Here is a 23,438-nt window from a genome sequence, read left to right as displayed (position 1 = left end):
CCCCGCCCGCCGCCGCCCCGCGGCCGCCATTTTGTACGAGCCGCCGGCGGGGCAGTGCAGGCTTGGGAGCCGCGGGGAACGAGCTGGGCTCTTCCCTGCGCCGCCATGCCTTCTTCGCCGCTCCGTGTGGCCGTGGTGTGCTCGAGCAACCAGAACCGCAGCATGGAGGCACACAATATCCTCAGGTAACCAGGCCCTGCACGAACGCCTCCTTCAGGCCGGGGGCGGCGAGGCCTGGCCTGTCGCTGGGCCCCGCCGTCAGCCTCCCGGGCCTTGTCGGCCGCCTTCAGTCGCGGGTTACCCCTCGGCACCGCATCAGGGCCTCCGATCGGGGCTTCGGGGCCTTCCTCGGGCTCTGGGGGCAGCGAGGTGCGGGCCGCGGCTTAAGGCCGTGCTCAGGGCCTGCGCCAGAGCCCTCTGGCCTACAGCCTGGGGACTCCGTTCTTGTCTGTGTCCTCTTTTCTCCGGCCCCTCCTCCAGGTGGGTTCGCTGGAGCAGCCCCAGCGATGGGGCCCGCACCTGCCAGCGGATCGTCGGACCCAGAGCTGCCAAACTTGAGCTGGTGCAATGGACGGGCACGGAACAGCTTCTGTATCTCGGCATCGTGAAGCTTAATTGCGTTCCCCCTCCCCCCATATGTATGAAGTCTGGAGCTACAGTAGATACTGAAAGGGAGCGTTTGCCCTTTGCAGGAAAACTGCATGAAGTATTTGATTCAGGATGTTGGACGTCTGAAATAGTGAGAGTTTGTTTATTTAGCACGAAGAGGACTTTCAGGTTGGCTGAGTTCAAAAGGGGGAGATGGGAGGCAGTGATGACGTGTAGGTGGACCAACAAGAGAGACCTCATCTGCCAGAAGCTGTTTCTGAACCTTTCCTGTGCAACACGGGGACACAATAAAGGCCTTTTTTTTTTCTTTATTAGAGATACGCAAAGTTAGCATTCACATGAGGTGCCTATTACTAACACAGTCACTCAAGCAACAAAGTGTAAATTATGTGGTACATTTACAACCATGGAAGGAATGAATAATGGAAATACCTGGTCTGACAGCCATCTTACTGTGAGCATATGATGCTGTTAGTGCATATGCTTGCATCAGATGTTACTTGAAGCAGTACCGTGAAAACACTTGACCAAAATATTTTTTGATGAGTAATGGGGAAGGGTGGTGGTTTTTCTGTTGATTATCTTCTAACTATATTGTTTGAACTGAATATTAACCAAAAACTGAGTCCTCAAGGTGTAGGAGAGTTAATTTTTAATATCGAGCCTTTTTATTCCTCTCTGTTTTTGCAAAAGAAATAAGTCCCTTCCATTGTGACTGATAATCTGGTAAATACTGCAGGGAAATGCTTTTTGGAAGCATCTTCTCCTTTAAGATTGTAATTAGGAAAAATAAAATGTCATTTTGTAGAGGCTTGTGAGCAGTAACATCTCATGTAATTAGGATTAGCAAGAAAGGCATAAAGGACAAAACAGCTGAACTGCTGATCCTGTTCTAAAGAAACAATTAGACTTGCAGTGAGTCTTGCAGTGAGAAGAGTCATTTGCCTTTAAACCTCAGAAAAGAAGTTTGCTTTGGCTCCAAGTCAGTCTCTTGTACGTAAGGCAGTCTCTTAGTGTTGCTGTGTGTTGCACTGCACTTCTGAGAAAGCACGTGACTAAAAGAGGAAGAACAGTTGGGAAGAGTATTTAAAACAAAGCAGGTTTGTTATTGTAACTTCAAGGTAATTTGTGGAGGAATTAGGAAACTTGAAGGAACACAAATACAAAAGAACCACAGGTGACTGAAAACAAAGTCTGGAGTCCAGCCTTCAGTGTTGGCCTGTGGTCTTACAGAACTATTCTACATATACTTTTTTTAATATTTATGCTAGGTAATGTACCACAAAGAATATTTTTTGAGGTGTTCATCATGGTGGATAGGTCTGACCTACATTGTTACAAACATCTAGAACTAACTTCTCTAGTCCGTTCAATATATTCACGAATTACATGGTTTTTTTTTCAGCCACATTTTTCAAGTAAAAGTTATCTGAGTAATTGTCCTTATTCCAATATTCAATTTTTAGAGAAAAAACATCTGTATCTATCTGTAAGGTGAGCTGTAAGGCCTGCCTAATGCTGACTAAGACTTGAACCTACCAGTTTGGCACTTCCTTTTACAGCAAAAATGATCTCTCAGAAATGTGTGCACGTCCTGCTGTTCTCTCATTGGGCTCAACAAAACCCATATGGTTAGGCTACATACTCTGTATACTTCAGCAGTTTAACTTTGTTCTTTTCTTTTTTTTTTCTTTTTTTAGCGACATACCATATAATAAGAATTACTTTTTTTTTTAATATAAACTTACTGTCCTCCTAAGCTGCACTGGTTCATCCCAGAGGGTTTGCCATATCCCTGGCTTCTCAGATTGAATTTTGTGTTCACCCTTACTGTACTAAATATCTCTGTGCTACAGCTTGTGCCTTTGCAAGACAAATGTCTTTATGTGTCTTTGTCACACTGAATAATCCACCAGTTTCAGGAGTAATCTTGGTTCAGCCCAAGTTCCCATTTGCTTGGTAGTGTTGTTTGTTTGTTTTTTTAATACAGACCAGCTTTTAAACATTTTATCGTTCTAATCTTTCAGCAGACATCTTTAAAGTCAATACAATTACCATCAGCACTGGTTAATGTTGAGACATTAAAACAGAGGTGAGAGGCAAAACAGTAAGGGCTATGCAGGGAGATGGAATCCTTCCTTAAAAGCTGTCAAACTGGATTTCAGTGTATAACCAATCCATAGTTCAGATCTTACTCATCCTGTGTGTTTTGCTTTTACAGGTACAACTTGTGCTTGACTCTTTTCCCCCACAGAATACACAGGCTTAGGCCACGAGTCTCCTTGTAACACTGAGGAGGAAGGTGGAAGGGTTACACTTAGCAGCAGGCCTTGTTAGGCAACTTCTGCATTGCCATTTGTGTATATTTGGTTGTACAGAGTTGGCCTTGAAAAGGAAATCATTGTTTCAGGCTCCTCAGCATATAGCAGGTGCTCTGGTAGCTTTGTAGTTGCAGGGTTTTATGGGATAGATATCCTGTCTCTGTCTCCATGCTTCAGTTTCTCTTTGTTATTCTGGTAGTGGAAGCTGGTAGGATATTTGTATGCACTTAAGTTACAAATATTCTCCTCTTATTTTTAGGAAACTAAGTGCCCTAAGAACTTAGGGATATGAGCATGAAATATCTCAGTAAACTCTTACAAGTTGCAACCCCAGTAGCCCAAACTTAAATTTCATATTAGTGTTATGATTTATAGTTCAGCATTTTCTAAGTAAAAGAGCTTGAGTTACACCCTTGCAGTGTAGTTAGGGAGGTCAGTCATAGCTCCTTTACTGAAACCTGTCAGCAGCTAAGTGCTGCCAAATGGGTATTGGAACTTGCGTCATTTAATTCAAGGAGTCTTGAATTGCCTCGTTAAATCCTGCAGAAGGAGGAAGTGCTTTAACACAGCACTTTAATTTGACAGCTTATCCCTGATCAGTAAAGTACATGTTACAGTACAGCAAGTTGTTGATGTTTTCAAGGTTTTTGTAATCAAAATCAGTTAACAGTGCTTCCATTCCTGCTGTGTAATAGTGTGATTTTTATTTCTTCTAATTGCTTGAATGGCATAGGGTGTTTGTGAAGTGATTTAGGATGAGGACCCTTGCTAATTATTCTCCTTCTGGTAAAGCTGAATAAAGTCATTATTTTTTTTTTCTTTTTTTTTTTTTTTGCTAGACCAAAACCAAATGCTAGATATATGTTGTTTTGTAGAAGGTAATCATTGTTAAAAGGCTGAGCAACAGGAGAATAAATACTTGATGATTCACTAAACTAGATCTGTCCAGCTGCTCAACAAAAGCAGACTGTTGAGTAATGTGTTAGTGCAGGCATGTCATCGTGTCCCCTTCCCCCTGTGTTGCAAGAAGTATGTTGAAACATGCTCCAAGTATTTCATAATAGTCCACTTAATGCGTAACCGATGTAAAAGCTTTATGCTGGCAAATGCCAGTGACGTAGCATGAAGTTATTCCAGGTGAGGTGTGCATTCCACCTCTCAGTGGATGCTTGAAACTGCAATGAAGATTTGCTTTGATTGGTAGCAGATGATGTGAACTTCAGGAGCAATTCTGACAGTTGCAGATGAACTTCTTAATGTGCGTGACCGAAGTAGATCTATTTCAGAGCTTAATATTAAAGGAAAAATTAGAAGGAAAGAAGACTGCAGATTTCCTAATTTTATTCCTAACTTCATTCTCTGTGTTTGGTGTCTGTTACTTCACTGAAATTGTAGGTGTAATCCTTGAAATGCCTGAGGTTAAGCCACGGTCTTGACCTGTTTTAGAAGTCTAAAGCCAAATGTTTCAGCCTTCTGGCCAGTAGTGACAGTATTCTGCCATGTCATTTTCTCCATTGGACCGTATAGAACAACCTCATCTAGACTATCCAAGAAAATAGATTGTAGTGCTGCTTAATATTAACGTGGTTTGCTTAGGTGCATTTAGGTTAATTGGAGGAAAAACAACCCAACAAAACACAACATTGTGGCATTACTTCCAAGACAGGCAGATTCCTGGCTCTTTTTGTTAAATTTTAGCTATTAAACATGTAGTTCTTCATAAGAATGGAATGAAGTATTCCTGGCTTAGCCAAGAGTTCTAGGTGCAAGCCAGCAGAATCTCTCTTCCACTTTTGTAAGGTAATTACACAGTGTGTTTCTCATTCAACTTTAGAGAGGCACCAGATACTGAAATGTTTGTAGGAAGCCAATTAAGTTATTATAGAGCTTTGGCAAAATAGAGAAGTAAATGGCTAACTCAGCAACTTCAGCAGAGTAGGTAAATATTTACCATTTGTTAATGTTTATTTCTTACTGCCCAAGATTGAGTAGAGAGTTCACATGTTGCTAATCTAAAATATCTGAAAGCACACACAAAAATAAAAGGTGAAACACTGTATACATTAATTCTAAGAAAAAATATTGCAAAATGTAGTCACTGTTTTAGAAATGGTGTGCAAGTCTTGATTGTAACTGCAAGGAAATGCATGTCTTGGGTCTCTGCCCCCAAGATTTTCCAATACCTAAAAAGAACTTTCTTAAGCAAGACTTGTGCATTGGATCTCATGATGCAGATAACATCTTCTAGAAAAGTACAACAATACTGTGTCTGGAAAAACAAACTTGCATATAGAATTGAAGTAAGTAAATAACCAAAAAGTTATCTTAGAAACCCTGCCTACCTCTTTTTTTTTTTTTCTTTCATTGGTTATTGATTTGTTTTTCCTTTCAAGAACCGATTAATTTTTGCACTGATGCTGTGCTACGTTAGTGGAATGTGCTTGGATCCCTTTTCTCAGCTATAAAACCAATTAGCAGGTTAGAGGGAAAACCTCCATGAGTTGGGAGTTTATTTCCTGTACACTAAAGCAGTGCACCTCAGTCCCATGCAAATCATCTTCCTCCATGTTTAGATGATGAAGTTCAGAAAGAGAATAAAATAAACATTTATTAGGCTAGGTATGTCTGGAGATAACTGACTTTTCTATTAGTTGAATCACAAATCTTTCAAAGAATGGTTGGTAACCTTTCAGAGCTGAGTGCTGGCTGGCTTTGCTAAAAATCTTCAAGGGTATGAAGGTTCTGTTCCTTCTGGCTATAATCCCTTAGGAGCGTTTGGGTGTTTGTTTTTCTTTTCTTTGTGTCACTGTTCATGGCCCAGTATCTCTGTTTTAATGTATGTTTTTTGAGGGGAGGAAAAGACACAAAAAACTTACAGATGGGTGAGTTGTTCCTATTAGCATTTTTTACTTTGGACAAAGATAGGTTTCAGATAACAATTGTAAGTTACCTTGAATTCTGTACAAAGTGATACTGAGATGGGGTTTTTGTGTGCGCTGCATCTCTTCAGACTTCTGCCCACTCTTCTGCTGCATTGCAAATCCAATAACATTGTAAACATAGTTGTAAATGTTGAAATATATTTGGACTATTGATTGTACTTTAGTGTTTAAAATCCATCCAGTCTAATTAATGCTTCCCTCCCCTCCCTCACTGTCTTTCAGCAAACGAGGATTCAGCGTCCGATCCTTTGGAACAGGAACTCACGTGAAACTGCCAGGACCAGCACCAGACAAACCAAATGTTTATGATTTCAAAACAACATATGATCAGATGTACAATGATCTGCTTAGGAAAGACAAAGAACTGTATCCCTATGGCATGGCCTTAAAAAAAAAAAAAAAAAAAAAAAAAAAGAAAAGAAAAGAAAAAGAAAAAATCCAATATGGTTCTCCTCAAAAGGTGTAATTCGTTATTTGGCATTATGCATTAGGAATATATAGTTACTTAACTGACGAGCTTAAAATGTTTTAAGTTCATAGGAGGTTTTTTACAAAGGGCCTCTAATGCTCCCTTCTAAATTTAGTTACTATGTACTCATTCAGAACTCTCTTTTGTAGCATGTGAACATGTTTACCTCTTGAAGGAAAGCACACTGATCCTGTCACAGGTTGTCCATTACCTCCACAGCACTGTGGATCACACTTCCCCAGTGCAGAGACTGTTCCTGATAACGGTCATGCCAAGAGCTGCTGCCTCAAGATTAAAATAGTATTTAGTTCAAACTGACAGGTAAGGTTTACAATATACTTTCTGTGGGAGAGAAGATACTTTTCATTGAAGGACTCACTCTTCTCAACAAGAGCTACTTGATATGATCTATGCACCAAAGAATTCCTACAGTATATTTTAAAGAATGGACATAGGAAAGCACAGTAACATACTTAATCCTGGGAAGCAGAGGTGATTGGGGTTGTGCACACTACTTAGCTTGATTTTTTTTTTTAAACATCTGTGGGTTTTTGGTGTTTTTTTTTGTTAGTTTTCTTAAGAAGGAAGCCCATGTGATTATTTTGCACAATCAGGACACTTGTTCTAGGTACTTTTTTTTTTTTCTTTCTCAACAAGGGAGCTGTTTGTTGTTTTTTTTTTTTTAATTTCTTTTTAAATATGAAAGAGAGAACTTACCTTAAAAAGACTATCCAATATACACTGAATTTCTGCTGGAAAAAACAACCTTCAGAAATCCCTGTTAAAAAAGGCTGGGCTGCTTGGTAAAGCTGTACAGCACAGTGAGTACTGTTTATACATTGGAATATTTTTCTGCATAGTGTTCCACACAAACTGAGCCCATTGCAGGGGATATTGGTTCTCTAATACTTACTTAGTGGCTGTTTTTTCAGGGAATACTTTCTTAAATGTCTTTTTTTTTTCCCAAATAACAGGAATAATAATAATTTTTAAATGCAGGACGTAGTCTTAATGCATCGTGTGTATAATATGCATTTTTTTGTATCCTTCTGCTGATACAAGGAAAATCTTGCAAACACATCTTATTGAGGTATGCCATATCTTGATTAAAAGTGAATTGTTTCAAAAGAAAATTACCTGAATTGAGCCATAATTTTTATCAGCACCTCATTGCATTCTTTGCTGCTGCTGCACTGAATGTCTGAATATGGCACTGCTTTAAGAAAACCAGTCTAGTCTCCTGCATTCAGCACATTTTGGAGTTGCCATGTTTGTTCTGCTCCATGCTGGAGAGGATTTCTGTGTTCCCCAACATAACAATTAAAACTTTTCTGAAGAGAAAAGGAAGCAAGTTTAAACAACAGCCATTGAAAGAGAAAGAGGGCATAAACAATTCCCTCTGTATCTTTGCATGTTTCTCAGATGTTAGAATATGAAGCTTTCAGAGTGAAGGCAGTCAGTGCAGGAAGCAAGTGCACTTCCAAAAATGGATTTTGAGGGGGTAACGTCTTCCATAATAACCCAGACCAGGCACATTCTTGTCGTAGAGCTATGGAGTAGTTTTTTTTTTGTGAAAGTATTACGTGGGTTCTCAGTTAAGGTAGATTTTTGATAGCTCTGGATGCACACGAAAGCTGTAGTAGGTGGGGAGGGCCTGCTCTTCTGAAGGGCTTGGGGTGTGATTGATATGGGAAAACTAATGTGTCGTTCCTAGGGTTTATTTCACCCTGTTCCCCAACCTGCCATGTGTTTTGAAATGATATGTCTCAGTATCAGCTTGTTCCCATATTCCAGTGATGGGGCACAAATTTGAGTGCTGCCGCAGGGATCCAAAGCATTAAGGACACCAGATGCTCAGTGAAATTGTGGCTGCAAGGGACTTGGCATGTTCCCTGCTGACCAGCCAAGGAAATGGCCTCTTGTTTCAGAAGGCTCTAGTCTCAACCAGGAATGAGCTTCTGCAGTGCTGGACATCAGTCAGAGGGAGGTAAAACAATAAAAATGTATAAGAGTGAATAAAGATCACTGGAATTCTTACTAGTCATTTAAGGAGAGGAGGGAGAGCAGAACTCTCAAAAACACACTGTAGAGATAAAAGTACCTTCGCTGCTGTTAATGAGTCAAAGCTGGAGCACAAGCTTGCATACCTATAAGGCAAGGCACGTGCTGAATTTCAGAAGCATGGGGATAAGGGATTAATGGAACCAGGCGTACGTGTTCAGTTGAGTAGGTGGTTGATAGAATGGAAGCAGTCCAAAACATTTTAAGATGTGGTAGTTGAACCTTACAGTTAAAATAAGTGTTCAGTTATACCATTGCATTTTTAGAACATTGGTTTTAAACTTCCTGTGCCCCAGGAAGGGGGGCTGCAGCAGACCTGTGTAAAGCTGTTCTGAGTGTAGTTTTTGAATGCTTAATACTCTTATTTTCAGGAGAAGAGTGAAGGGTTCTGCTACTGACCTGTAGGAGGTACCAATATCTGGGGTACATGCATAAGTTTATGCATGGGTAGTGTTGTGCTGCCTTGTATTTGCTTGTGTAACTGGACATCTCAAAGATAGACCAGTGTGATCAGTTGCCATTACAGCCCTGTGAAGGGATTTTAGGACTTAGTCCTAATTATGTGATGGTGACCAGAAAGACAAAAGAAAAATGGGGGAAAATTGATGAGCCTTACCATCAGGGGAAAGCAAGAGGTTGAAACTTTCCAAAAGCCCAAATAAACATGCAACAACAATTGCTTTTATGCCCTGGGGTAGGAACCATTCAAACGGGAACTTGATCAAAATTTGGCAGCAGTAGCTCCTGGGGTCTTTATTAGTATTAACTAACTCCATGATTGACTGTTTTTTTTTCTCAGTATTAAGAAGAAATATAATTATTTCCAAATATATGTATATTTTAATATTGTTAGGATCTCTAGGCAGCTTACCTGATATGACCTGTTCCTCTTTCCCATTTTTTTTTCTAATGTCCTCTTTTAATTTAGCCAACTCACTGTAGATAGAATTCCAGTTCTGTCTCCATTGTTATGCAATACCAAATCAGGAGGGGATTTAAAAACAAAAACAAAACAACAACAACAAACCAGCAAACCAAACACATACTTGGAAAAAATGTTGGGAATTAAGGACAAAAGCTGGTTCGGTGCATCTCAGTCAAAAAGATGTAGAATTCTTTTCTGACCCAAAAATTCAAAACTGTTAGTATTACAAGTGAATGGAATGTAGATTTTTCTCTTTGAACTCTATATTTTATCAGGATGGCCATATAATATTTCTTGTGCTATTGCTGATGCTGAGGTTTTTTTTTTGGTTTATAGTAGTTTTTCCAGTCATAACAAGTGGAAACAGTTTCTGTTGTCGTATGCAAACTGCTTTGCCAGCAAATATTTGTAGCATTGTAGATTCCACTTAGCTGACCCTTAACCCTGGTTTATCCTGCAGTCTTCTGCCTGCTTTGCCCTTTGCTGTCTCAGCTGTTCAGGTGCATTGTAGTAGAACATCAGTGGAGCAAAATGTGGGGGCTCTGAAACAAGCACAGGCAATTCTAGAACTGGGGAAAAATCAGAAAAAAAATCTGAAGCAGGTTCAAGTATGCATGAGATTTTTCACAGGGAGCAACTGAAGAAAAGTGGAATCTCTATTTCCTGCTGGACTACGAGGAAAACCAGTGGAATTGTATTACTGAGCTAATTGGTGCTGCTGTAGAGCTGTACAGGTGTAGGATTCCCAAAACGTTCAGTTCTCCAGTGCCTATGAAGAGAAATAAGCACAGTGGAAGAGGGCTGTGTCTAGCTGAGAAGAGAGCATCCAAGAGTGGTGAGGATATACCAAGGAATAATTTTTCTTTCTGCAGAGTGGTAATGAAGGGCAGTGCTTTAAAACTACAGTCATAGTCAGACATTGCTGCATTATGCTTTTCTGGCAAAAAAAAAAATAATCTGCATTCCTCTCTCGGAGTTGAGTGTGGTGCTATCTGAGTACTGAAAGCCAGAATTTTGGGAAGGTTTTCTCTGTACTCCCTTCATAACAGTACTGGAAGAAGGGAGTTAGTTTCTCCTGCAGATTATTGCAGCTCTATTGAAAGTTATTTGGCATCAGCCACAGAATTGCTGAGTTAACTTTTGTAGTCTTGCATGCGTAGTGTGGGTGTGTTGTTGGGGTCTGTTCAGAGCAAGAAATAAATTACTGAGTGGACCAAGGTCATACCACCCTTACAGATAAATGGGCTGTGTTTCTCTGTTCAGTCTACTTAAATTGAGAAGTAAAATTGAAAAGATAGTGTCTTACTTAAGACACCTGATGAGCGAAAGATCTGTAAGTATGTAGTAGTCCAGGATTACATCTGCCACCTTTTCTGAGTCAGTTGTAGCATGTTGTGCTCAGGAGAATGGTAGCCTCTTTGTTACAGCCTTGGTCTTAGTCCTTTAGAATTACTCAGTTCATGTAGCCAGGGTTTAGAGAATTCTTGCTCTTAAAATGATCAGTTTGCTCCAACACATCTTAATGCTGGAGTAAGCTGGTATGGAAAAGCTAGTTAGTAAGGAGTAGCTTTATTCTACTTTCTTAGCCTGGTAATCAAGAGAACAGCTGTTAGACTTCTGATAAAGTTCATTGAAAGCGTAAAGCAGATTTTTTTTTTTTCTGCATTTCAAATCAGTCTGGACCTTTATTTTCTGGGGCTTTAGTATCAAAGAATATCTTGAATCTCACTGCTTGCCTGTGTTTTCCCAACTGGTGCTTTTCTGCCCTTTTTGGTATACATCTGTGACTGACTAATTCAGATTCAGGCAGTTTAAACCCACTCTTCCTGGAGTAACTTGTCCTGTCTCGTCTTCAGGCACTTTTTTTATCATTGGTCTAGATAGATGATCCTAGTGATTTTTCCAACCTTTATGATTCCGTGACCTTTTTCTGGCATTAGATAACCATTTTCCTCTTTTATTTAACTCCTTCTCTGAAGAGACTGATAATGGCGTTACAGTTAATTTGTTGTTTTTCTGCAGTTACTTTGTATTTTTTTTTCCTGCTTGGTTCCTCTCTGAACCACTCAAACTACTCAAGAGCTCCTTTGGAAGTCTGGGAAGCCTCTATGTATTTATTCATTTTGGCTGATGGCTGTCTATTTGACTACTTGATAAAGAAGTAATTGAATTAGTCAATTACCGTTTTATTTGATTTGTTTTCCTCTTTCAGTTTGTTAAACATCATACAGCCCAACCTTGCTCTCTGAGTCAGGAGACTCACACAGTCTTGTCTGCAGGACAGCCTCTACTGGAAGAAATAGGAGGCGAACTTCTGGTTCTTAAGCAGTGCCAAGTAGCCAATGCACTTGAAGTTGATGCTCTTTCCTACCCAAAGAGTGGTTTGATATCCCTCCTGCGCTATGAAAACCAAGCATAGTCTTGGTTTTTAACCCTGTAAATAATTTTGCAATTTACATGATAGGTGGTTATAAAATAGAGGATGTCTCAGGAAGTTCTGAATTTATTCGCATTGTAATAGAGCTCAATTAATGTCTGCTTTTTCAAGAAATAGAAATGGATGATACAGGAAATAGATGATTATAGTGTAGCAGCACCAGGAATAAGATCCTTTTTCTTTGAAATGAGGTCATAACACTTTGCTTCTTAGTTTTCTTATTTAACAGAGCAAGTAGAACCAGATTATAGCTGCCATAGGAAGTTTGCAATGAAAACAAAAGATGCAGCACGGAGTGGTGAAGACAGCAGTGATTTTTTTCTTGTACAGTATTTCATCAGAATCAGTTTCAGGTCTTACTACTCGAGTCCTCACTTGCTGAAAGGGTCTGGGACTTCTACTCTGTAAATTTTGGTTCTCTTAATTTTTTATTTTTATTTTTAACATGTTTGTAGCTAAGTTGTTTTTGCCAGCCACACTGTTTATGCTTCGTTATCGTGTAGTGAATGGTACTGGTATACGAATATTCATGGACTAAGGTGATGGCTGTGCTGGTATTGATGGGGGAGAGCTGCTGGAAGAGAAGTTATGAATGTTTTCCTCTAAAACACTTGCCAGCTTTATTTTGAATACCATTTATCCATTGCAGAAAGTTTTGCCACTTGAAACTCTAGAATGCATAATAATTGAGCAATAATTGCTGATATTTCTGGATCAGTGAACCTACCTAATATATGGAGAATTTATATTGGACCACTTTCCTGGAGGCTGTACAAAGCAACCGTGAGTTGCTTAGTGGGGAAAGAAACCACATGGACACACAGGAGGACTAGTGAGCTCTGCAGAGCATCTGCGTCGTGCTCGTTGAGGCCATGTAGCTCACTCTTGAGGATTCCTTTTTTCAAGAGTAACTTACTCGAATTCCACTCCAGGTAAGCTCTTCATGCATGTATTTCTCTTTTGTTTTCATTTGTTTTTCTTTCTGAATTTGGATCTGATGGACAGTTGTCAGCTGCTGTTCTGAACTGGCATTCCAGTGGTCAGTGGAGCAGCTGCTGGATCTCTGTATGACTGAAGTCACTGCAGACTTCTCTTGAATGCAGTGCAGTGCAAGGCTCATTTTCTTTCTTATACATCTTTCAAAGTACTTTAATACTCTTAGTGAACTGGAGGGTAAGGTTGAGGATGGAGTGTTTAAACTAGACTAGAACAATCTGCTGAGAGGTGTGTTTTAGCAAATCTATACACTTCTGACCATAAGCTGAGTTCCAATCCTTTTTTCTTCACGGAGGATCTTAAGATGAAAACACTTCCCATAAAATCTCAGGCATTTCAAAGGAAGCAATTTTTGGTATTCGTTTCATCCACATTAAGAAAAGAAATATATGAAATTATTAATAATGTAAACAACAAATTGTTTCCTCTACCTTTAAAGTTCCAGGATGTGATAGAAACTACGGACACCTTTGTAACTAAAGATACAGACTTCATTGAGCATTTTGCCTTGCAGAGTTCTCTGCTAAAATAGTGTTGTTAAGAAGCACATCCCTCTGTACTTCAGTATCCTGCTTGGAGTAGTGTACTCAGGAATGCTTGCTGCAGAACTCATCCTGCATATGTTGCTCAGGATACTGTTCTTAAAAGTAGTCCTGCTGTCTTTATCAGTTGTGTCTTGGCTTTCCCAAATATGTGAAATATATGAAATAGCTTAATTTACGTAAATTTGGTAATGCTTTTGTTTTACCTGGTATGAATTTCAGTTCTTCACTCTACTTAGCTAAAAATAAACTTTGAATTATACTGTACAAAGCAGTACAGTAATGTAAATCAATTTGAGAAAAGTTGTTGCAGATCCTGTTTCTCTCAGTTACTCACCAGAATGACTCATTTCTCTCACAAACCTTCTCTGTGCAGGTATTTCCAAGTATTTTCCCCCTGCATCCACCTGCTCCTTTCAAGACACTTGCTGCTCATCTTTTGGAACCTGGCATTAGTTTCTAAACCCGAGGAGCATCCAAAAGCAATGTGTGTTACTTAAGCACCCTCTTCTGTTTCCCTCTGCTTGCCTCCTGGTCCTGATTTTGACTTCTTTATCCCTTTGTTACATATCCACGTCACCTTGTGGCTCTATTAGTAGTTGGGGGTACCTTGCTGAGATGACAGACCATTTTTTAGGTTCTAGCAACTGAAATCAAACTCAGCTTGGAATGCTGATTGGATGCTGTGCATAGTCAAGTGTTTGACTGTGCCATCAAACATGCCACATCTTTGAAGTCAGGTCTGCCTTTGATGTTCTTGCTCTGATAGTCCCTTCAGTATGTCTGTCGTACCTCTCCTTCACACTTTGGATTTTATCCTTGCTTCCTTTCTTTTTCCCCTTTGAAAGCTTATTTCTGCCCAGTTTCAACCTCATATACAGTTTCATCTGTTCAGGGCTGGCAAGTCACTGTCTGGTACTCTAGGCTGAACTAAGGTCTTAGATCTCCCAGAGATGTGTGGGCACACAGCCCTCAGCTTCAGGGCTGAGCCAGACTTGAGGAAATCAGCATGGCCAGCATGTTATTATTGGACTAGGTTCTGGTGGTTATGGACCAGCTGCTGTGAGCTTGCTGGATTTTATCTGCAACTTAGAAATGTTGACCTTTGAAATGTCACTTGCTTTTCATGGCTTACTCATTTCTCTGCAAGTTGTTAATGTGGGCACAAACATTATCAGAAATATTTAACCCAAATTAGAATTTTTTTTTTGATATTTTGGGATGTCATTTTCGGTTTTTGGACTGCGCGTTGCACAGTACCACAAAAGGCTTATGAGCAAACTCTCATTTGTACTAAAAATGCTGTTTCCTTGCCAAATGAAAGGCAGTTCATGTTTCAGATACAGAATGTAGATAGTTCTTGCAGCGATAATCGCAGCTGCCTGGAAAGCAAAAATGGTAGTGCAGGTGCCCTTTTTAGTCTTTTATTCCCTGTAAAAGAAAGTGATTCTGCAGGTGGAAGAAGGTTGGGTAGTCGTTCCCTCTGTAAGCATTTTGCCAAGCAGGTGAACCATAACTCACCTTCTTCTTAACACAGATTTTAATAAATTAAGTTTGATGTGGGAAAATTCAGAAAGAAGAATTGCAGTTTTTGAGTATGATGACAGCTGCACGAAAGTGAATAATCGACATGTCAGATTTGTTGGAAGATGTAGAAGCTTTGGCTGTCAGCCATTACTTCAGAGATAGTTTTTCATGAGAAGTGTATATACATTTTATCAAATAGAATTTATCTAGTTATATTTAATAGATTGGTCTCTCTTTTAGGTGACTAATTACACACTCCAAAATTTTCAGGTTATGCTACTGATGGGTTTCTTTATCAGCTTCTTTTAGAAGTTAACAATGAAACTTATTGATACTTCAGTCATCAGTGGGTTGTTTTTTTGAAAGATTTTTAACTTAAGGCAGTGTGTTTGTTTTCTCATCTAAGATTAATCATCAGCAGGCTAGATGTCTTGATATGACCTTGTTGGCTGCCCTCATACCAATGGGAAGAAAGGGATGTTTTGGATCATGTTTTTTTTTATGGAGGGTTGAAGAATTCAAACAAGGCAGCTAGGAAGCAGATACACTGGATTCTTTTTCACTGACTGTCAAGAAAGACTTTCCTCAATGAGCTGGGATGTAGATGTTTACTTTCCTTTGAAACCTGCATGGTTGGATTCCTCTGAGCTTCCTCTTAAGGTATGGAAAATACTTCTGAAAATACCTTGTTCACGTGCAATGAATGCCGCTATAAAATTCAGCCCTATTCAGCAACAGTGGTGAGAAACCTAAGTCTTAAAACTCAGCATCGTATCTTGAAACATCTTAATGTGAAGAAGTAGGCATTACATTTTGTTTTGTTGTTTGCATTTCTTACGTGGTGCTGCTTGGTATGCAGGTGGTATTTTACAGAGTTCTGAGATAGACATTGCTTATAAACATGCGACTTAGGTGGTCTGAGATGGTGATCATTCCTGTCTGTCCTTCTCTGAATGTCAGGCTATGAGGCTGAACTACTGAAATTTCCCTGCTGAGTTAATAGAGCATTCTTATTCCAGCTGGATGCTGAGCTCTGCGGAGCAACAGCTTAATGGCTGCATCCATCTCTGATTTAGTCCTTCCTATTTTGCTGAATTTCTCAATTGGAATATTGGGGTTTTGTTTTACCTCAAAACTGAGTTGTTAAGTGGGAGGCCTCATCATCACAGATGCTGGAAAACAAAAAAATCCAGTAATAATTAGACTCATTAAAGTTGATAGCTACTCTTAATTCTTACCACTCTGAGAAAAGCAGCACAGACTTGCACTCTGGCAGACATTGAACATTTCTTCTGTTGTGTAGTATACCTCTTTCAGCCTTTGTCTGATCTTGGGATTTATCTAAACCTCCTTTTCTTCGCTAATCTGTTGCTTTTTTGTCAATCTCAAGTAGGAGCTATCTAAACATAACCCACAATAATTTCTGTGCAGTCTAGTTGCTTTCTGTACCCTGTATTTTGCAATGTTTTGTGCTCTAACAAAAGTATTTGTTTTTATTTAATGCAAATAAAACTCATTTTTTGCATAACATTCTATAAGCTTGTTTGGTGGTTTAAAAAAAAGCTCAATTTACAGCCAGTACTTCCTTGTAATCTTGTCTTATTTCTGAGGTTTGTTTCCACTTAGTGTCCTCTTGTGGTTTTACTTGGGAAGTGTATTTGACATAAACATTGATGGCTGGAAGTGATGGGAGGTCCAACACAGGGTTAGGTGTGGCATGTAGATGGCTCTTCATATTTAAGAAGGGAAGGAAGTTCTTGGTTATGAAAAGTCAGATCTGATGCATTAGGTTATTTTAGTGCAGATGATGTACTGCTCTTTCAGGTGCTGACAGTCCACTTTAATGTATCAGGGGGATTAATCTCAGTATGTAGTTCTTAGGGGAAAATACCATCTTTTATTCAGGAACAACTCCTTTTCAAGTACTGTCTACCCTTCAGAAAAAGTCTGTGTCACCTTCCTACTTAGTTCTGCTGTTTGGTGTGAAGAAGAGAATGCCTTGACCCCCTTTGATTCTTTGTGGATAGACAAAAAATTTCTAAAAACAATTTTATTTTCCCAAAAAATAGTTAGCTTCCAAAATGGAGCTTGGAATAACTTGCTACCAAAGATGGCTGCACAGAGGAACGAGTATGTTGTTCACATGCAGAGATGGGGGAGATAACACTAATGTTTGAATCACTGTGAACAAGACATAATGTGCTGACGTTTACCTGAGCTCATGACAAGAATGAAGCTGGCTTATGATTATGCATTGAAAACAGTCAGATCAGGTCCCCCTGCCTGCTGCAATGATGCTGTGCTCTTAGTTTTCTTTTTTTTTTCTTTTTTTTTTTTCCAGTGAAAAAAAGACTTCAGACCACCAAAAATGAAAGTGTCATGAATCTTAACTGCTTATTTCAATCTCCTTATATAGGCAGATGGACCCTTTTGGGGGGAGAAGTAGCTGTAAGTTGGCAGTGGAAAACTCGACTGTGTGAAGCAGAAAGCTTGGCTGTGTGGGTTTTCTGGATATGCGTAATTCTGTCTCCATGCTCAGGAAAGCTGGGGACAGATGCCAGCAAAATCTTATCTCGGTTCTTTTTTTTTTCCATTTCTAGGATAAGTGTGTAGGATGTTGTGGGATTTTTTTTTTTTTTTCCCCTCCAACGGCATGATGTAGAAATTGGGATTAGAGAACCCAGAAAGGGCTCACGGTCAAAGTCTGGTCAGAGCGATGCAGCCAGACGTTGACAAGTATTCTGAAAATGGCTGGTACACTTCATTTTCATGCTTTGTACATAACCAGACATCTCTAGCAGTTGCACTGATGTGTTTTTTTCCAAGCATGACAGACCCAAGGAGACTTACAGAGGTGCTGTGAGGAAGCTGTGGGTGCTGGTGTACAAGAGCTGTTTGATTTAGCTTGGGGCTATCGAGCATAATTCCTTAGTTATACAGGATGAAGTCTTTTGGGAAAGAAGAAGAGTAGAAGGCTTGGGAGTGACCCCAAGAAAGGAAATGCAGCAGAAGTTGGTTCCCTGATAGAGATTTGATGATATATATTTGTGAGAAAGCATCATTGAATTTGTAATTCAAAGCAGATTTTTTTTCTTCAGTCAAGTAGTTAGTGGGATGCTGTAGATACATAAGAGAGCTGAACATTTTTTTCCATATAAAGTAGTCTCTTACATGGGTATGAGGATGACTTTTATTGTTAATGTTGTTCAAAAACTTGAGGATTTAGTGCTTTTGGAGGCTGTTTGTTTGAAAGCTGTTGAAGAACATCCTGAAGTGTGTAACTTAGCAGGTATGGATCTGGCTGCCTTGGGCACTAGGACTTGAAGGAGGGCAGCTGCAGGAAGGTGAACAGTATGTAGCCTCTTCCTACAAAAGATCAGGAGTGATTTCTGATGGAGGGGTGAGAGGGTAGGGGGAAGATGCCTATTAAGTATGTAACCTTTTAAAAGAAAAATAAACCAAGATAATCTCTTGCATACATACTACTAATGATTGATATATATATTTCTGCAGAATCCTTCTGTTATCTCAAGAAATCATAAACTGTTATCCTTAATGCTATTTTAATTTAGAAATGTGTGCTTGAATGGCTGAAAATATCTGATGCTTCAAAGCAAGGAAGAGATGCATCAGTTCCCAGATCTCTTTAGTTCAGACCTTCCTTGGTATTTATAATTAACCTGTAACATTTTGCCTTTGGAGAGTTCTAGTGGACTGAGCAGATGTATGTGACAGTCAGCTCTGGTGTGTCCCAAATGAAACTGCATATCCCAGAAAGCTAATAGGGTGGGGATTATGTGTATGGGGATTAGTGAATGCTGTCTGAAAGAGGAGTATGGAGTGTCATCTTCAGCCTCAAGGCTGTGGTAGTGGGGGCCATGACTCAAGGGATTGCAGGACATTCCATTAACAAATGAGTAAGTCTGTGCTCTAAGCATTAAGGATATAAGAACAGTTGCCCAAGGAAAGGAATCCTGAAGAACAAAGATCTAATGAGGGCCTCTTAAAGCTGCCTCTACCATTGCACGAAGGACACAGACAGTGGTCTAAAACCCAGTGGTTGTATGAATTAACCTTGTTAGGGTCGTGCTTCCACCTTTAGGAATCTGTTTAATGGTCATTAATCTTGGTACTTGTAATCAAGGGGGAAAAAAGAAGTATTTTAAAGATGCTGTGATTTTTAACTTGTGTTCGTCATTTGCTCAAAAACGTGACTTTTCTTAAAGTAAAGGTACTTAACTCAAGCAACTTCAGATACACACAGAATGGGATTTTACATATGTTGGACAGAAATAAGAGAATCAAGCCACGACCGGAGAGATTCCAGAACTGCAAAGACGTTTTTGATTTGATCCTAACGTGTGAAGAAAGAGTCTATGATCAAGTAGTAGAAGGTAAGGACCCTGAACTGATAAACTGAGTTAAGTTTGAGTGCTTGTCTCCCTTGAACCCCTGCCAGCATCCTTCACAAGTTTGGGAACATCTGCTCTGGTGGCTTTGCTGGAGCACCAAGATGGAGAAGTGCTCACAAACCATTGACGTGGATGGCACGTACCAGGGAAGCAGCAACTGGAAATGCTGGATGCAGACTGGAGTTTGGGGTGCTTTTTTATATTCAAAGGCTGCCCAACTACATCAGTATTGTACACGCAGTGGCTGTTGCCTGTCTTTTCAGTCCTTGTTGATCATATTTGGGAGGAGTGTAGAGTATGAAACATTTGTGCTGCTTCAAGCTGAGCAATTAAGTGTTCTGAGTGCTTCAATGTAGTATTTGAGATGTATTGGTTGGTGATATGGGGGAAAGTGCCCTGGGGTTGTATGGGTGGATCTCCAGTTAAGATCAGCATCTGAAATGGAACGCAGCTGTTCTATGGGAGTGTTCTGAGTTAGGAGCATAGGAAGTGAAGAGCAACCGCTTGCCGACCTCTCGTGTTATGATAATGCTCTTTGTAACTGACCAGTGGAAGGAAGAAATCTAAAGAGCCATTTGGAAGTGCCTGATATGCAAGGCGGCGCCTCAAAATGGCGGCGCTCCAAAATGGCGGCATCTCAAAATGGCGGCGCTTCAAAATGGCGGCACCTCAAAATGGCAGCTTCAGCAGGCACTGCTGAGCTGCACAGGGTTAGGAGAGAAACTGGGAACTTGAGCTGTCAGGACCCTTCCACAATCTAAATTCTTTGATTTCCCAAATCTACCTCTTTTGAAATAAGACTGTTTGTTTTTTGTTTTTTCCTATTAAAAAAAAAAAAAGCTAAATAAACCATTTTCTTACGAATGCTGTGTAAAGCTCGATTTCATTCCACCCAAAGTTTTGCTGTTGTGTGTTTTGTTTTCAACTAGACTTAAATTCCAGAGAGCAAGAGACATGTCAGCCAGTGCATGTGATCAATGTGGACATTCAGGATAACCACGAGGAGGCAACGCTGGGTGCCTTCCTTATCTGTGAGCTCTGCCAGTGTGTAAGTAGAAAGGGCTCGTTGCTTTGGGTTTGTGTGACCCCACTGACTGCGCAGGGGTTGGGTTTTGTTCAGTATTCCTTAAAAGTGCTGCAAATTGCAGAAACGAAGTGAAATTTATGTCAAGAGATCTAACTTACCAAATCATGGCGGATATTTTTGGAGCTGTTGGGCAAGCAGATGAATTGCAATGGAGCTGATGATTTCTGAAGTGAACAGTGCGTGCGTTCAAGGCCAGTGTTCGCTGCCACGAAAAGCAGCACCTCAGAGCACTGTACTTGTTGGGCCCACGTTCACAACATTTGTTTATGGCTAAAATGTCTACTTCTGAGATAGTTGTAACATGTGGGATTTAAACGTCAGAGCTGCATTCTGAATCACTGTATGCTTGAAAAGCATCCTGTGTAGGTGTATTTCATAGTACCACCCTGTTGTATGATGTGAAAAACCTGGTGCCTCCTGTCTTCCACCTTCCATGTTCTTGGCCCTGCCTCTTGGAATAAGGCTGGAAACAGTTGATGCAACTATCGAGAGAACAAAGGCTCTGTTTCACAACATGCAAGCCCACTTACCCATTCCAGTATGGCAACACACATTTTTTTTTTTTTTTACTTCTGCTTCTGTGATCTATTCTAGTCTCAAATACTTGCATCCTTTCCGGATCCAAAAATCCTAAGAGAATCCAAGGGACTTGAAATTTTAGCCATCTGTTCAGTGTGCTTGTAGCTGTTGTGAAGCTTCCATTTGTTACCTAGTGAGGATGGATGTTGCCTATTCAACAAAGGGCTCATTCAGTGCCAGCTCAGTGGGTTGGAGAAGGAAGGTTGTGCAGATGAACACGATGCAGAGTGCATGTGGGTTTGGGAATGTTGGGAATCTCATTAAAGCACCCAGTGCTGCACAGTTGGGTACTGCATGCTGATTTAGGTTTCACAGTAAGCCAAAAACGTTGAGTCGTTACCATTCTTTTAACTGCATTGTATCCTTGGAGCCTAGTTAATTAGTGGGTTTTTTTTTTTTTCTTCTCATTTAGATACAGCACACAGAAGACATGGAAAATGAAATAGATGAGCTGTTACAGGAATTTGAAGAGAAAAGTGGAAGGACTTTTCTTCATACTGTCTGCTTTTATTAAAGCACATCTGTCTCCTAGGCCTTAATACAGATGAGAGAAGCATGTGTTTAAAGTTCTGATTATACTGTATTTTCCTGGAAAATGAATATTGATTTTTTTTTTGTTTTGTTCAAGACTCCTCTTCAGTGGTTGTTTTTGTTTCAGGTATTCTGTCACAGGCAGGCAGAAATACCAGTTTAATTGTACATATGCAAAGTATGCACAAAGGCCACCTATTTAAAAATGAAAATCAAGATTTCCTTTAAATCCTACTTCAATTGTTACGAGTAGGCTTTTAATTATAAAGAGAGTATTTCTTGAATATAAGTTTATAATGTATTTTTCCAGCTTACGAATTTATTTTATTTCAGTTGTGCTTTCTTTTTTTTTTTATTATTATTTTAATGTGACAGAATGGCTGAACTATGTGAAGATATGAATGGAACGATGACAAATGAGTTATCTGTATATTATTAGATATAAGATTGGAAGCATCCAATAAAAATGAAAAACCTGCAAGTTTGTCTGTTTCTGAAATAGAAGCCAAGCAAGCTGTGACTGCTCTGTAAGGACTCGATGGGAGCTGGAAGAGCTGCTCTGCCCCTGCTTTGGAGGTGCTGGTTGTTTGGGCACATTCCCTTGGTTGTTGATCCCGTGTTGAACCCAACTGAACTGCTTTCTCCACGTGAATTAGGGCACCTTCACTAAATCTTTTTTGGGTCTTAATTGCTTTTGAATGACTGTATGTGAGACTGAAATATAAGGGTGGAACTGTAACTGTAGCTGTCAGGGCCCAATTGTATATATGTCTTCTATAAGGAAGAAGGGGAGAAACTGCAAACTCCGCTGTTAATAGAAATGGTTTGAAGCTTTGTTAACTGAAATGTCTTTTGAATGGAAATATTCTCTGCACATACAGCAATAATAAACGTGTTTGTCACAGCCCGCAATCCAGACGCTGAGTGTGTACGTATGAGCAGAGCAAAAGCTCTTTGTGCAAACTGGTAGGAATTAAAAGCACCGAGTTAAAAAGTGAAATCAGACCGAATTATAGACGTTCCCAATGTGAATGGTAAATCGTTGTTGCTTAAAGGCAAGAGGAGATCTTAAAAGCTGTTTTGTTAAAGGAAGCCATGAAGGATTTGGAGCAAGTGAAGTCTGCGTGCTCTTTAGTGCTTTGAGAAGTGGAGGCAACTTTAATGTGCCAGAAGTGAAGTGCCATGAAATGGAGCTTGGGCTCCTGGCTTCACGCCTGCCTTCTCACTGCCCTCTGACAGCTCAAGGGAATGGCTTGGTGCTTCGTAAAGATGCTGCTTTTTCTTTGCCTGAAGCTGATGCTGGGGGCTGGCTCTGATTTTTAGGGTGATGCTACTCTTTGAAGTTGCTCATCTCAAAGTCTGTTGATCCCAAAGGGATCCTCCTGCCCATTCCTAACCACCCTATGCGAAAGCCACAACCTGCTGGCTTGCTCAGCGTTCTGGCCAGTGCCCAAATGGGTCAGAGCATCATTCACAGGGTGCAGGAATGTTTTGTATCCCTCAAACACCTGCACTGCTTTTCTTAGCTGTGAAAAAAAAAGAGGAAAAATCCTGTGGAGAACGAATGAAGAGATCAGAATGCTTTGGGACGGGGAGTTCAAGCAGCAGCTCCCATATGGTGTGCAGGGTGGGTTTCTATGGGTTTGTCCTGTCCTGGTTTGTTTCAGGAGGCTCTCTGAAGGATTTCATTCAGCCTCCTCTGCTTTTCTGCTCCGCTGTCTGATGCCACAGCTTGTTGCCATGGGGATCCATACAGCCCCAGGAGGAGAAGGGCTCTGTAGGGACTGAACTGCTTCAGCTGATCCCTTTAAAGATGTATTTCAAGCAAGCATGGTGCTGAGAGTCTGGAGCAGAGTTCTCTGTGCAGCATCAGGACTGAAGCCTTCGCTCTTTGTTTCTGTGTCTGGAAATGTTTTCTATTTTCAGCTGAACTCATTCTATACAGAGCTCTTTGGGTTGTGCCTGCTGGGCACAATGCACTTCTTTGGTTCGGCTGATAG

The 23,438-nt window shown here is 40.2% G+C and overlaps 1 protein-coding gene across 1 annotated transcript; it reads left to right on the top strand.

Moving 5' to 3' along the window:
* Nucleotides 1–7: 7 nt before the first annotated feature.
* SSU72 (SSU72 homolog, RNA polymerase II CTD phosphatase) lies at nucleotides 8–21,919 on the top strand. Its single transcript, XM_031613506.2, has 5 exons — nucleotides 8–185; nucleotides 6,095–6,238; nucleotides 19,084–19,223; nucleotides 20,171–20,289; nucleotides 21,320–21,919. Exons 1-5 carry the CDS (start codon nucleotides 106–108, stop codon nucleotides 21,419–21,421), a joined length of 585 nt encoding a protein of 194 aa, XP_031469366.1. The 5' UTR covers nucleotides 8–105; the 3' UTR covers nucleotides 21,422–21,919.
* Nucleotides 21,920–23,438: the final 1,519 nt, after the last annotated feature.

Source organism: Phasianus colchicus, chromosome 22 (genome assembly GCF_987193195.1).
Source record: "Phasianus colchicus chromosome 22, bPhaCol1.hap1.1, whole genome shotgun sequence".
NCBI lineage: Eukaryota > Metazoa > Chordata > Aves > Galliformes > Phasianidae > Phasianus > Phasianus colchicus.
The sequence above is the reverse complement of the archived record's forward strand: the minus strand, read 5'-3'. Positions and strand labels throughout refer to the sequence as shown.

Excerpts from the sequence above, each read along its gene's own strand:
- SSU72 (XM_031613506.2), top strand. The coding sequence starts at position 106 with ATGCCTTCTTCGCCGCTCCGTGTGGCCGTGGTGTGCTCGAGCAACCAG. Across the intron at positions 6,239-19,083 it reads CTTAGGAAAGACAAAGAACT|ATACACACAGAATGGGATTT; the intron begins GTATCCCTATGG and ends AAGCAACTTCAG. Across the intron at positions 20,290-21,319 it reads TCTGTGAGCTCTGCCAGTGT|ATACAGCACACAGAAGACAT; the intron begins GTAAGTAGAAAG and ends CTTCTCATTTAG.